This window comes from Tenrec ecaudatus, chromosome X, assembly GCF_050624435.1.
Source record: "Tenrec ecaudatus isolate mTenEca1 chromosome X, mTenEca1.hap1, whole genome shotgun sequence".
Lineage (NCBI taxonomy): Eukaryota > Metazoa > Chordata > Mammalia > Afrosoricida > Tenrecidae > Tenrec > Tenrec ecaudatus.
The window spans coordinates 58,746,292-58,762,731 of record NC_134548.1 but is presented as its reverse complement, the minus strand read 5'-3'; the positions used below and the strand labels follow the sequence as shown (position 1 = coordinate 58,762,731).

Below are 16,440 nucleotides of genomic sequence, written 5' to 3'. Positions count from 1 at the left end.
GGCAGGAGCCCCCTGCCCCTCCTCATCCCTGCGCCTTACCCACCCCTTGCCTCTTCTGACCCTTCCTCCCACCTCTCCCAGGCCTCCTTCACTCCTCCCTGCCTTCGGGCAGGTGATGGAAATAAAAAGCTGTTGTTCTTGAAGAAAAAAAAAAAAAGAACACTTTGTTCTAATAATCCAGCACACTGAGATGCTCATCTTCCTGACACAATTGCTGAAGACAAAGCAGGTGCATAAGCAAATGTTGTGAAGAAAGCTGATGGTGCCCGGCTATCAAATGATAGAGCTTCTGGGGTCTTAAAGGCTTGAAGATAAACAAGCAGCTGTCTAGCTGAGAAACAACATAGCCCACATGGAAGAAGCACACCAGCCTGTGTGATCACGAGGTGTCGAAGGGATCAGGTATCAGGTATCAAAGAACGAAAAGTCCTATCATTGTAAATGAGGGGGAGTGCAGAGTAAGGACCCAAAGCCCATCTGTAGGCAATTGGACATCCTCCTTACAGAAGGGTTAAAGGAAGGAGACAAGCCAGTCAGGGTGCAGTGTAGCAACAATGAAACATACAACTTTCCTTTAGTTCTTAAATGCTCCCCCCACCCCCACTATCACGATCCCAATTCTACCTTATAAATCCGGCTAGGCCAGAGGGTGTACACTGGTACAGATAGGAACTGGAAACACGGAATCCAGGACAGACTAACCTCTCAGGAGCAGTGGTGAGAATCGTGATGCCCGGAGGGTAGAGGGAAGGTGGGGAAGAGGGGGGGAACAGATTACAGGGATCTACATATGGTCTCCCCCCTGAGAGGCAGACAGCGGAGAAGTGGGTGAGGGGAGACATCAGACAGTGCAAGATATTACAGAATAATAATAATTTCTAAATTATCGAGGGTTCATGGGGGAGGGGAGAGGGGAGTGGGAAGGAAGGCGAAATGAGGAGCAGATACCAGGGTCTCAAGTAGAAAGCAATTTTTTTAGAATAATGAGGGGAAAATGTACAAATGTGATTGACACAATGGATGTATGTGTGGATTGTGATAAGAGTTGTACCAGCCCCCCCCAAAATCATTTAATAAAAAAAAATTCCCTCTTACTACAGTTCCCATGCTCTGAAGCTAAGCTGGAATGGAAAGAATCTCACTACCAATCAGTTCCTGATGCGGGAAGTGGCCAAGCAGCTAGAACTGAAGTGAATGAATTTTCCTATATTTGCTGCTCCCCTAGGTAGGCAGTCCAAGGATGACAATCTAGTGATTGGTAAAAATTCTTTTCCCAGTGTTAAGATAAAGAGCAGAGTTATTTGGCCAATTGGAATTTTATTTCTCTTATTTTATAAAAGACTAAAATTTTGTTGAATTTTTGATGATCCTAAGTAAAGCAGTTAAGGTTCCCTTTCAATAAATTGTACACATTATTTGTTCACATTGTTTACATTCTTTACAATGTGTGAACATCCTCATTATTTCTTTACAATTTGGTTGTTCCACTTCCATTAATATATTTCCCTGCCCCTTTACATTCTAATCTTTATTTTAATTAAATCACGGATAATTTTGTCTCCGTGATTTTTTTGAAGGATCACAGTACTTAATATTCTTTATCTGTTTAGTGACTTTGGTGACTTCGAGGGTTAATTTCAGTTCAAGTTAAAGACTCTCTCAGAGAAATAGTTTAGAGGAGTACTCTTATTTTGGGTTCTTATTTTGGTTTCCATTTTAGACAATCCTGTGTAAAATGGTAATTCACCACCACTGACAAGTGGTCCTTGAAATAATTCCTAGCTCCCTCCCTTCTTGCATTTGCCAGAGGGACTGTAGTGTGCTCCTTCCTTTCTGTTCCTCCATTTTACTTTCCTACAAATGTGTGTTCCATGTCTATTTTACCTCTCCTTTCCTTAGGCTCTGACAATACAGTCTCCCTAATTCTGACAATTCAGTCTGCCTCCCAGAGGAAGAAGCAATTTCCTGTGGTTTTCTGATTTCTAAACCACGCCACTCCCACACTTCACCCTCTCAAAGTTGCCTGCCCATAATATATCCTACCCACCTTGTATTATCTTTCCAGGGTTATTTTCACAGAATCTCTTCTATTTACAGTATTCTCCTTCCGGTTTTCCTGAGTTCTTCACTCCAGGTAGTTGCTTGATGCCATCCTCATATGGCCTTTATGTTCCATGTTGGCTAGCAGAGTATTCAATCCATGAATCTCTATTTTCCCACTAACTTCACTCTGTCTATCCTTCCACTCTGTTTCTTCAACTCTCCATTTAATATTTTGAGATCAAAGGTTGTTGTTTGTGTTCTTTTTACTTGGCATATTTGGTCTTTGCTATTTGGTATTATTATGATGCATATATCTATCTAATCTATCTATATCTGGGTTTATTAAATGCCTTTTTATATCTATAGAGATGATCAAGTTGCTCTTTTCCTCTGTTCTATTAATATGAAGTATTACATTGCCCGATTTTCTAATATTGAACCAACCTTGCATTCCTGGAATACAGCATAATCATGATGTGTAATTCTGTTTGCTAATATTTTCTTGAAATTTTTATAATCTGTACTTTTAAGAATGCAGATATTTTTCTGATTTGTTTTTTTCCCTTTCTTTTCTTGTGGTTTCTTTGAATGCCTTTGGTACCAGAGTAATGTTAGCTTCACACAAAGAGCTAGGGGATAGTCCTTATTTTTCTGCTTTAGAAGAGTCAGAACAGGAATGTTGTCAGTTCTCTAAATATGTGATGGAATCCCCACTGATGCCATCTATGTTGGTAGGCTTTTTATTACAGATTCAACCTCATTGCTTAATATGAGTGAGTTTTCATCTTTAATTCCACACTCTAAACACTGTGCTGGGGAAGAATACAGGTTTTTGGGCTTCTGACTAGGACACACGGAAACTCAGCAAATTTGTCTTGTGGATTAATATAGGGTATCCCAGAATATTATTTTAATTTTTAAAAATTTGTTTTTACATTTCACAACTGTTTTATGCATAGTACTCTTCTGGGCCAAATGATTTCCTAGACCTAGGCAACTTAAATTCTCCCCTCAAAACATCTTTTTGCATTAACATTTTCTTCCAGTGTAAAAATTTAAGCCAAGAACACAAATTATTGATTATATTTTGTTACTTTTGTGTCAGTATTTTATTAAAATTTTGGAAATATGCATCAAAGTTGAAAAACTTTGTCAATGAAGACCCTATATCTACCACCTCTATTCTACTATCTTCTCCATGTATTCTATTTTTAACATTTCACTGTACTTAATTTATGTTATATTTATCCATCCATCAATTTATATTTTACTTATTAAACATATATTTCAAAGTAAATTGCAGTTAACTAAGTTTTTAATTAATTTTCTAAGTACTGGCAACATGAACTTTAGTATCATGTCTCAGGGGACACTATGTTTAGTAAAGCATAGATCAGTGGAAAAGATGAAAACCCTCAATTATTGATATGATAGTTAAAACAATGAACTCAAACATAGCAAAGATTGTTAGGATGGCACAGGACCAGGCAGCGTTTCATTCTATTCTACATAGGGTTACTATGAGTTAGAACTGCCTCAATGATACCTAACAACAAAAATGTTTTTATTACATTAACTATAGCTATATAGACTCATGGGAATTATTTCTCTCAGGACTTCTTTTATTACCTAGAGGTTCTAAGAAAACATTTGTTGAGTGACAGATCACATGTACTTTATAGGTAACCACATTTCCCCAGATGAAAACTTGGCTGCTTTTCACTGATGCCTCCTGGGATCAGAACATCCTCTTGCATCATTTAAGGTAATATGACTTGTTCGTACCTACACATATTAGGAGACATCAGATTTGGGGGGTTTCTAAAATAGTTTTATTGAGATATAATTAACATATCATATGATTCAATAGTTCAATTACAGTAAGAAGGGCTGTGTAATCATCCCCACAATCAACTATAGAACATTTTCTTCCTCCTTGCGTACATTGATGCTGACTCCCCATTTCCTTCCCACCTCCCCTTCCGTGTTCCCAGGTGATTATTAATCTAATTATTGTCTACATAGATCCACCCCTCCTGATTTCCCTATACAGAAAAATATACAGAACAATGACAAAAATCAAAAATAGACCCAGGAACAATAACCTCCTGGATAAAACCAACAACAGGAAAACCTCAATAGAAAAGAAAGCAGAAGTATTTTTTAAAGTGGAATGAATTCAAAATGGGTCAAAAGAGAGATCAAATGAAAATCTGTTACATTTCAGCCTATAACTACTGCTGTTAAAATCTACTTTACACTGCTCCCTGTCTGATATTAAGGCTATTCCCATCCCTAGACTATGGTCAGAGAAGATTCACCAGATACTCTATCCATGGAGGGACCCTGAAAATTAACTTTGGTCTTCCACTGTCATCCACAGCCTTCAGTGAAGCGGGTGTTTAGAATTTAAGCTCTGATGTCATTCCCTCATTTATAATTGGATTATATTGTTTACAATCCTTGTATCACACAGACCGGTGTGCTTTTTCTGTGTGCACTTAGCTTTCCTCGCTTAGATGACTGCTTGTTTTGAGACAAGCTTTTTTTTTTAATAATCATTTTATTGGGGGCTTTCATAACTCTTATCACAATCCATACAGCCATGCATTGTATGTCAAGCACATTTGTACATTTGTTGCCCTCATCATTCTCAAAACATTTGCTTTCTACTTGAGCCCTTGGTATTAGCTCCTCATTTCCCCCCCTTCCTCCCTGCTCCCCTCTTTAAGACGCCACAGGACATCAACTAAGTCCATATGGAATAAGCGCACAAGCCTGTGTGATCCAAGGATTGTAAATATATAATTCAAATATAAAGGAGTGAATGGTATCAGAGTTTAAATTGTTTGTGAACACCTGGTTTTCACAAGGTTCTGGATGATGGTGGAAGTCCAAAATCCATTTGCAGAGTCCACATATGAATTAAGCTTCTGGTGAATCTCCTCTGATCATGGTTGAGGGATGTGAATAAGCTCTGTTAGGAGACAGAGAGCATTGCAGTGCCGACTATGGCGGAAATCATTAGATCAAACGGTAATAGCTTATCATTTTATCACTCTTTTGACCCATTTTACAACTGTTTCAGTTTTTTTTAAAGTGAAGGGGAAATACATGTCGACTCTAATGAATCCCCTGTGACCATGGACCAGGGATGTGAATAGCCTTGCTATTGTAAAGAATGCATTGAAAAGTGGATCACTGGAGATGCAATTAGCTTAAAATTTAGCACTCTATCATTTGATTTCTCTTATGATTCATTTAAATATTTTATAGTTTTAATATTCTTTTCTATTAAGGTTTTTATATGTTTTAATTACTTTTGCTGTTTTTAGTTAGTTTGTTTTTTGATGTTTTTCTATATATGAAATCCAGGATGGGCTCCTCTATAGAGACAGCAACTGGATTTAGTGGTAGGCAGGGGAAATTGGGGGGAAATGGAGAGCTAATAACAATGAGTACAATTTTTTAAAATGAGTACAATAATGAAGAAAATGTTCTAAAACTGATTTCAGTGATGATTGTACAACTCTTCTTGATGTGAATTTACTATTGAATTGTATGATATGTGAACGATATGCCAATAAAACTGTTGGGGGGGGGGACAAAAGAACAGTGTGCAAATCTAAGAGATATTCTTAAAAAAAAAACCCCACCACAGGCTATTCTTTCTGAAAGCTGGGAGTCATTTGATTTCTTCACCACATTTTGCTACAGTACCCATATCATCAGTAATCTCCTCATCAGGGAGAGTACTGAGTAGGGCCAGGACATTGGAAAATTGATAGACTAATTCTCATTCATAAGATTTACTTACTCCAAACGATTTATAAATTATCAAGGGTTCATGAGGAAGGAATGTGGAGAAGGGGGGAAATGAGATGATACCAACGGCTCAAGTAGAAAAGAAATGTTTTGAAAATGATGATGGTAATATATGTACAAATGTGCTTGACACAATGGATGTATGTATGGATTGTGATAAGAGCTGTAAGAGCCCTGTATTAGTCTGGGTAGACTAGAGAAACAAATTCATAGACACTCTTTATATAAGAAAGAGGTTTATATACAAGAGCAATTGAATATTGAGAAGTGTCCCAACCCAGTCCAGATCAAGTCCATAAATCTGATATTAGTTCATATGTCCAATATCAATCTATTAAGTCCTCTTCAGACTCACAAAATACATGTAATGATGTTGAATGCAGGAGTGAGTTAGAAGTCTTCTGGATTCAGTGGTGTTGTAAGCATCTCAGCGCTGGCAGGGGTCTCTACATGGCTTCTCTGGCTCCAGAAATCTGGCCGTATCAGGGTATGTCCATGTGGCTTCTCCAGTTCCCAGGGTGTAGCGCCATGTGTCTTGTTAGTAGAGTATCTCCCAGGGAGTGAGTAGAGAGATAAAAAATGTCTCCAGTCTCCATGGAGGAAATTCTAGGGGTTCCCAGAATTCTCAGGAAAAGCCCATGCACAGACAGAGGCCTCATTGGCTATGATCCTATTGACAGACTAGATTCTACCTTTTCACTCTTAATCATCTGAAGTCCCAGATTATGTAACTACCACAAGCCCCCAATAAAATGATTTAAAATGCAGAAAATAAATGTTAAAATGTTTTTAAAGGATTTAAAATATTTAAATTCTCACAAATAAAAAATGTTGTGGTCAATACCCTCCATATCTTAAAGATTCCACTACATCTGTAACGAAAAATTCTAACACTCCAATAAATAATAAAATAATGAGCCAAGCACGTCAGTAGAAAATTCACAGAAGAGGAAATACAATGACCAATAATATAACTAACTACATGTTCAACCTCATGGACAATGCACCTTAGTGATATAGTGGTGAAAGATTCCATTGTTAACTAAAAAAGGTCTACAGTTTGAACCCATCAGCTGCTCAAAGAAAGTTATGGCAGTCTGCTTCTGTAAAGATTTACCACCTTGGAAACCTTATGGGGCAGTTCTATGAGGATTATTCATATAGGGCTGCTATGAGCAAGAATAGACTTGAAGACATTGTGCTGGTGTGGATATGGATGTGTGATTTCTAAAAAAAATGTTTACTATTATTTAAATTTTTACAGAGCAAATTGGTTTTCCATTCAACAATTCATACATTGATTGCAGTCCACAAGATATACCAGCACTCTTCCCACTTCTGCCCTTCCTGTGTTTTCCCATTATTATTCATCCTTCTTTTCTGTCCCTTCTTGCTTTCAAGAGTTTTTATCCATTAGCAAATGCTGTCCTTTTGATTTTTTATGCTTGGTTGTACTTCCCCTCCATACCTGTATATTTTTTGGCTGAAAGCTGAATCAAAGGAGAATATAGTTCTAAGAGTGAAGAGTTGCTAAGGACCATAATCAGGATTCCAAATATCCATCAGACCAGTAAATCTAGTCCATTTTATGATTTGGGGTTTTGTTCTACTTTGTGCTCCCACTCTACTCAGGTCCCTCTTTTGTGATCCTTTTCAAGTAATTAGCAGTGGTAGCTGGGCACCGTCTAGTTCTTCTCATCTCAGAGTTGTGGAGGCTGAGGTTCACAATGGTCCATTCATTGTCTTGACTAATTGTTCCCAAACATCTTCTATTTTCTTCATTCTTATTTTATGTTACTTTTGTGCTCATACTGGAGAAAAGCCTTATGAATGTGGTGAGTATGGTAAAGCTTTCAGCTCTGAGCAATCTCTTACAACATGTGAGACATTTCACACAGGAATGAAAGCCCATGTATGTGGTGTGATTTTTTTAACCTAACATTATTGAATATTGAGAAATTAGTCTAATTACAGTTATCAAGACTGTGGTAAGGCTAATATTCTCATACATTTTTGTAATAGTATGAATTGGTTATCAAATTATATTTCTTTATTGCTCTTACTGTCTTAGATATCTACATTGAAACCTGTGAGAGGCAGAACTTGACAGGACTCCCTAGTTTTACCAGGTTTTCTGTCTTTGACAGGATGGGGTTGGCCACTTTTCTGTCATTCTCTACTAGTGAAAAACAGCTGAGTTTTCATTCTCTGACAGATTCCTAGCTAACACAAATTTGGGCTTTCAAGGGTTTACTGAATTTTATACCTTCTCTCTACTTAAGCCTCTCTTACTTCTATTTATCTACTCACTGTTATTCCATAACTATGCTTCCTACTTCACTAAGAAAATTGAAGCAATTGGGAGAGAATTTACATACTTTCCAGAAACTCCCATTCCTTCATCAACATGCATCTATGTACCCTCATGCTCAGTTTGTTTTAGCAAAAAGACAGCATGACTCTCTTGCCCCATACACCTTACTCACCTGTTCTCACACCATGCGACTTCTTTTTGTTTCCATAAATAAAGAGGGACATGAAAGGACAGCAATTTGATGACATAGAAGACGTGAAAATAATGAAGGAGGTGCTGTCAGCCATCCAAACAGATGAGTTTGAAAAGTGTTTTCAAGGAGCAACTTTATGAATACTTCTTAGACATAACCAAACATACTGAATTGCTGGGCACAAGGGATCAGGACTATAGCCTAAGGGGACACCCAAGTGACTTGACATAATGCGGTATACAAAGAAAATGTTCTATATCCTTATTTGGTGAGTAGCAAATTGTGTCTTAAAAACCTAAAGTGGAAGAGTTGAAAGTTAAGACATGGGCACATTGAAAACAATGAACTAATAGTCTAATGAATTAATAAACCATTCATATTTCAGTCTCCACACCCTTTGACTAGAAGAACTAGATGGTGTCTAGCTACACTACCAACCTCTCTGAAAAGGATCACATCAGAAGGTCCTGGACAGAGTGGGAGGAAAAAAAGAACAGAACTCAAACTGGCCGCACAGACTAGTGGGACCCTTAAGAATATATCCTTAATCACCATTCAGATCTGGAATAAAACTCACCACAGTGGTAGAATAATCAACCATTTAATATCAAAAGGGTAATAATTAATTACCCACAGAGGGTTAGGAAAGAGACAGAAATTGAAGCAGGAAACACTGGATGAAAGGACAAGTGGTAAATTGAGATTATCATGGATGAGTTCAAACAAAATATGTATGATCTATTGAATGTAAAACTCACGATTTACTCAGTAAAATGTCACCTAAATTACAAGAAAAAAGAAATACAGATAATATAACTTTTCCACAAATTTTTTGAAGTCCTTGTGCATGCGTCTGTGCGTATAGATAGAAGAATAAGTAGTTGAATATATTAAGTAGATAATAATGAACAAATAATTGGAATATTGACATAATGGGATGTTATTAAATAATATCGGTAGTATGCTGTAAATAAGCAATATGCAAGCTTTTTCAAACAATCTATATCAAGTTCTTTTTTTTATAAAGAAGAACCATTTTGTTTCTAAATGGAGCTAGAGGACCTGAAACTTAAATTCTGTGTTTTTGTGTATGCATGCAAATAAAGAAGGCAGATATTCTAAGTGTATACTACGGTGTTAACAGTTTCAGATTCTGAGAGATAGGAGTATATGTGTTTTTAGTTTCTTTATATTAAAGTATATATTGTACTATTCCATACAGAAGAAATACTGTTTACTATGGTTAATAAAAATGCCAAACTCATTGATTTGATGCCAACTCATAATGACCCTATTGGGCAAGGTAGAGCTGCCGCTATGGGTTTCTGTGACTGTAACTCTTTATGGGAGTAGGAAGTTCTGTCTTTCTCCTGGGGCATTTGGTGGTTTCCACTGTTGACCTTGTAGATAGCAGCCAAATACATAACCATGATGCCACAGTTTATTTATTTGGAGAAAACACTCAATACCTTGGCCATATGGCACATTGCACACTATGACGGTGTAGTGGTCACACGTTGGGCTGCTAACTGAAAAGTCAGCAGTTTGAAACTGTTATTCCATAACTATGCTTCCTACTTCACTAAGAAAATTGAAGCAATTGGGAGAGAATTTACATACTTTCCAGCCACTCCATAGGAGAAAGATGAGGCCACTTTACTTCTGAAAAGAGTTAGTTTCAGAAAACAACAGGGACAATTCTTCCCTGTTTGATATGTTCACTATAAATCAAAATCTACTTGATCACAGTGGGTTTGGTTTTAGTATACATTGCTGATGTGAATATAATTTTTTTTCAAGAAAGAAAGCTTGTAGTTAGTTCAAGGATCATTTGTTGGCCTTTAGGAGTGTTTTCCAGTCCAGTCTGTTGGGGTACCACCCCCTGGCCCCAAAGTCCACTTTCAGCATTCCCTGGGGATCTTGCCACTCCATTCCCTTGCTGTTCCGCTGCACTCCCCCAGTGCTTTGCCTCGGTGTGGTGGGATCAGGTCAGGTGAAATTCCCACACTGTCTCTCTGGTGCTGTCTCCTGTAGTGCCATTGGTCACTGAGGGGCATCATGTCTCATAGTGGGGCCAGCAATGTTGTCCTCTCTGTGGACTGGCTGCTCTACTCAGGAACATCATCCTCATGGCCTGGTGGGCCAGGCTGTGCTCCACTCTCTCCTCCTCCCCCTTCATCTGCTCCCTTGTGCTCTGATCAGATATGTCCCTCACCCGAGAGGGAGAATCAATGTCGTTCTTTGAAACAAATTCTTCTCGGGGGAGGGGCAGGAATCCACTTAGTTTTTTGTGCTGAGACCAGCCTCCCAGACCTCTCTACTGGTTCCCTACTCCACGCCGAATTTTGCATTCTCACCTTGCGGCACTGGGGAGAATATAATTTAAAACATATTTTTTGAAAAGGAACTTAGTATCTTATGTCAACTGTCTATGAAAATGATCATGGTCTTTGATCTAGTAATTCTGTTTCTGTGTGCTCTTTGAAATAACCCAAGAGACTTAGGTAAAGATATGTTTATCAGAGTATTATAATAGTACAAAATTGTAAATGACCTTAATAGTTATATTCTATTTGATAAAATATTATAAAGCTCTTAAAATTATATTTAAGGGATTTTAAATAATGTTGGAAAAGACTTCCAAAATTAAATGCTTCAACCCCAACCTAATAGGGCTCTCAATGAGGGAACTGGGACAAACCTGAGAACTTTGGTGCAGGGAATACATAGGATATAAGAATTGGGAAGAACACAAATACAAATGAGGCACAAATTGACAAATGGGATATACTGAAGATAAAACACCTGTGTACATCTAAAGAATTCACCAAGAGAGTAATAAGAGAGTTCACGGAATGGGAAAACACTTTAGCAATGACACATCAGACAAAGGCCTTATTACAGAAAGTTATAGTACTCTGCTAGCTTCCAAAAAGAAAAAAACTAATTGCCCACTGAGTAGGTGGGCAAAGGACCTGAGCTGAAGTTTCACAAGGGCAGAAATTCGACTAGTCTAGAAACATATGAGAAAATGTTCCCGACCATTAGCCATAAGAGAAATGCAAATCAAAACAACTATGAGATACCACCTAACACCCTCAAAGGTAGACCAATTCAAAAAAAATCAGAAAGTAACAAGTGTTGGAGGGACTGTAGTGAGATAGGAACTCTCATCCACCCCTGGTGGACCTGCAGGTATGTAAAGCCACTATGGAAATCGATTTGGTGATATCTAAAATACATGGAAATCGAGCTACCATACAACCCAGCAATCCCCCTACTGGGCATATGCCCAGAAGAGGCAAGAAACAAACCACAGCCAGACATCTGTGCTCAAATGTTCATTGAGGCACAGTTCACAATTGCAAGGAGCTGGAAACAACCCAAATTTCCATCAACAGACGAACGGATTAAAAAACTGTGGTAGATACATACAATGGAGTACTATGCATTGCTAAAAAGCAGTGATGAATGCATGAAGCATATCTCCGCATGGGAAGAATGGGAGGAAATTATGCTAAGCAAAGAAAGCCAAGCACAAAAGGAAAAGTACAACATGAATCTGCTGAGATAAGCTTAAAACTGGAATGGGGGCACAGGGGAAAAGCTACTGGGGTGAATTCCAGGTTCTATGGCAGGGGCCAGACGCATCCAGGGATACATATGGCAGCCAACTAAAAAGGAGGGGAAAATTAAAAAAAAAAACATGGGTATCGGGGGAACAGGGCACTAACCCATGCAAGGGGAAGGTGTTGTTTATATCTCCACAGGAGAGGGAAAGAGGAACCAGACTTCAAACTGATGCGCCAAGAGTACAACCTACCGACATAAAGCAGGGAACAAATAGAGAAGTCTGCGGGGTCGGCCCCAATCTTAACTACGTGAACACCCCACCCTATCCCCCCAGAAGAATTCACTTCAGAGGACAGCACTGAAGCTGCATCTTAGGGAGAGGGGCACATCTGATCAGAGCACACAGGACCAAATGTAGAGGGAAGAAGAAAGAGTGGAGCACATCTTGACCCACCAATCCCCAAGGACGATATTCCTGCTCAGAGCAGCCAATGCACAGAGAGGATAGGGCCAGTCCCACCACGAGAGGTCCCTCACTGACCCATAGCACTATGAGGGACAACACTGGAGACACAGTGTGGGAATTGTGCCCAATCTGATCCCACCACACCAGGACGGAATGCTAAGGGCATGCAACAGAGCAGCAAGGGGAGCAAAGCAATGAAGTCCCCCTGAGATTGCCAAAAATAAACTTTGGGGGCAGGGAGTGGCACCCCATCAGACTCGACTGGAAAACACAGCAAAAAGTCAACAAAACAGACCTGGAACTATTTATAGGCTTTTCTTTCTGTTGTTATTGTTGCTATTGTTTTGGGTTTTTTTGTTTACTTGTGTTGTTTTGTTTTGCTCTGTCTTGTTTTTGTGCTTATTGTTGTCTCTACATGTCTGTCTAGAAAAAAAATATGTGGGAAAAACAAACCAGAGGGAGAAACAATGGGACTGATGGTTTTGGGGGCACATAGGAGAGGGGGAAGCAGGGTAAAGAAAGGGGAGTGCCAACAAACCTGGCACAAGGAAACAAGTGATCTAAAATCAATAGCAAGGAGGGCATAGGATGCCTGATAGGGCTTGATTCAGGGAAATGTAACCGAGAGGAATTACTGAAACCCGAATGAAAGTCGAACATGGATAATGGGACAAGAGGAAAGTAAAAGAAAATAGAGGGAAGAAAAGGGTAGTGGGGGCATGGGGCATTAATCCACCCAAGGGGAGGGTATTGTTTATATCTCCACAGGGAAAGTGGGACCAGACTTCAACCCAGTGCCGCAAGGTGTGAATGCAATATCCCGGCGTGGAGTAGGGAACCAGTGGAGAGGTCTGGGAGGCTGGCCCCAGCACCATAAATAAAGTGGATTCCTGCCCCTCCCCCGAAAAGAATTTGTTCCAAAGGACGACATTGACTCTGCAGCTCCGGGAGATGAACATATCTGATCAGAGCACACGGGAGAAGATGAAGGGGCAGGAGGAGAGAGTGGAGCACAGCCTGGCCCACCAGGCCGTGATGATGATGTTCCTGAGTAGAGCAGCCAGTCCACAGAGAGAACAACATGGCTGGCCCCACTTTGAGAAATGATGCCAATCAGCGGCTAAGGGCGATACAGGGGACTGCACCGGAGACACAGTGTGGGAATTGCACCTGACCTGATCCCACCACACCGAGGCAAATCACTGGGGGGGGGGGGGGGGTGCAGCGGAACAGCAAGGGAATGGAGTGGCAAGGTCCACAGGGAATGCTGAAAGTGGACTTTGGGGCCCCAACAGACTGGACTGGAAAACGCCCCTAAGGGCCAGCAAATGATCCCTGAACTAACTACAAGCTTTTCTCTTGTGAACTGTTTTGTTCTGTTCTTTGTCAGTGGTTTGTTTTTGTTGTTTTGTTGTCTGGTTGTATACTGTTGCTTTGTTTTCCTCTGTCATGTTTTCGTGCATGTTAGTGTCTCCACAGGTCTGTCTGAATAGGACAGGCTGGATGAACTATCTGGAGGAAAAAGAACGGGACCGACAGTTCCGGGGGTACTTGGGGTGGGGGGTAGGGGGGTAAGGAAGTGGTGTTAACAAACACAGGGACAAGGGAACAACATGGGACCCCAAATGGTAGAGAGGGGGGAGTGGCAGGCCTGGTGGGGAATGATCAAGGGTAAGGTTGCTTAGAGAAGAGGTATACTCTAGCCCAGGTGGCAACGAAGCATGGTAATAGGGCAGGAGGAAAGTCAAGGGAGATGGAGGAAAGAGCTAGGAGTCAAAGGGCATTTATGGAGGTCTAGACAAAGACATATACATGCAAATATATATAGGAGGATGGGGAAATAGATCTATATGTCTATATTTATAGGTTTAGTATTAAGGTGGCGGAAGGACCTTGGGCCTCTACTCAAACACTCCCTCAATTGCATGAATACTTTCTTTTATTAAATTGGAACTCTGTGATGCTCACTCTCCCGACACAACTGGGGTCTTAAAGGCTTGAAGATAAACAAGCGGCCATCTACTCAGAAGCAACAAAGTCCACATGGAAGAACACACCAGCCTGTGTGATCAAGTGGTCCCGAAGGGATCAGTTACCAGGCATCAAAGAACAAAAAATCATATCATTGACTGCACACCTCCATGATAGGATCGCTGAAGACAAATGGGTGCATAAGCAAATGTGGTGAAGAAAGCTGATGGTGCCCGGCTATCAAAAGAGATAGTGACTGGGGTCTTAAAGGCTTGAAGATAAACAAGCGGCCATCTAGCTCAGAAGCAACAAAGTCCACATGGAAGAACACACCAGCCTGTGTGATCGAGTGGTCCCAAAGGGATCAGTTACCAGGCATCAAAGAACAAAAAATCATATCATTGACTGCACACCTCCATGATAGGATCGCTGAAGACAAATGGGTGCATAAGCAAATGTGGTGAAGAAAGCTGATGGTGCCCGGCTATCAAAAGAGATAGTGTCTGGGGTCTTAAAGGCTTGAAGGTGAACAAGTGGCCGTCTAGCTCAGAAGCAAAAAAGCCCACATGGAAGAAGCACACCGGCCAGTGCGATCACGAGGTGCCAAGGGACCAGGTATAAAGCATGATGCAAAAAAAAAAAAGATATATGTGTGTATGTATGTGTATATGTGTGTATATGTATATATATATATATATATATATACACCATATTAAATTAATGGGGAAGTGCAGAGTGGAGACCCAAGGCCCAAGTGTCGGCCAATGGAGATCCCCTCATAGAGGGGTTTAGGAGAGGAGATGGGTTAATTAGGGTGCGAGGTAGTACCGATGAAGAACACAGCTTTCCCCCAGATCCTGGATGCTTCCTCCCCACAACTACCATGATCCGAATTCTACCTTGCAGGGCTGGATAGTGCAGAGGCTGTACACTGGTACATATGAGGGCTGGAGGCACAGGGAATCCAGGGTGGATGATACCTTCAGGACCAAGGGTGTGAGGGGTGATGCTGGGAGAGTGGAGGGTGAGTGGGTTGGAAAGGGGGAACTGATTACAAGGATCCACATGTGACCTCCTCCTTGGGAGATGGACGGCAGAGAAGGGGGGGAAGGGAGACTCCGGATAGGGCAAGATATGACAAAATAACGATGTATAAATTACCAAGGGCACATGAGGGAGGGGGGAGAAGGGAGGGACGGGGAATAAAGAGGACCTGATGCAAAGGGCTTAAATGGAGAGCAAATGCTTTTAGAATGATTGGGGCAGGGAATGTATGGATGTGCTTTATATAATTGATGTATGTATATGTATGGATTGTGATAAGGGTTGTATGAGTCCCTAATAAAATGTAAAAAAAGAAAAGAGGAGAAAAAAAAATGATTAGGGCAAAGAATGTACAGATGTGCTTTATACAATTGATGTATGTATATGTATGAACTGTGATAAGAGTTGTTTGAGCCCCTAATAAATTGTTTAAATAAATAAATAAATAAATAAAATCCGCTCTAAAAAAATAAGGAAAATAGAGGGAAAAAATAGGAGGCAAATGGGCATTTACACAGGTCTAAATACAGGCATAAGCATATGTAAATATGATGTTTGTTGTGAATGTTCTGATGCCTGTTGCCCGGTCCCGATGACACCTCATGATCGTATCGGCTGGTGTGCTTCTTCCATGTGGGTTTATTGCTTCACTGTTGGATGGTCGCTTGTTTAACTTCAAGCCTTTAAGACCCCAGTTGCTACATCTTTTAATTGCCAGGCACCATCCTCTGTCTTCACCACATCTGCTTATGCACCCATTTTGTCTTCAGAAATCGTGTGTGTGTGTCGGGGGGGTGGGGGGTTGAGCATCACAAAATGTCAATTTGTTAGAACAAAGTGTATTACATTATATGTACATGGATTAATGTACTTACATAGATAGACACCTCTGTTAATACCCCATCAATACCTTTGCTTCCTAGAGCTTACCTCTGCTTCATTTTGTCTCCTTCTGCCCCACCATCACTTTTCCCCTTCTCTATCTCTTTGTACTTCCTCTCAGCTAGATTG

The 16,440-nt window shown here is 40.2% G+C and overlaps 1 protein-coding gene across 1 annotated transcript in view; it reads left to right on the top strand.

Moving 5' to 3' along the window:
* FAM120C (family with sequence similarity 120 member C) overlaps positions 1-16,440 on the top strand; it is a gene marked incomplete at its 5' end in the record, with an annotated part of 57,524 nt that overhangs the window by 28,603 nt on the left and 12,481 nt on the right. Inside the window, 2 exon segments of the mRNA XM_075538374.1 lie at positions 1,084-1,225; positions 3,726-3,808. Coding sequence (XP_075394489.1) covers positions 1,084-1,225; positions 3,726-3,808 — 225 coding nt within the window.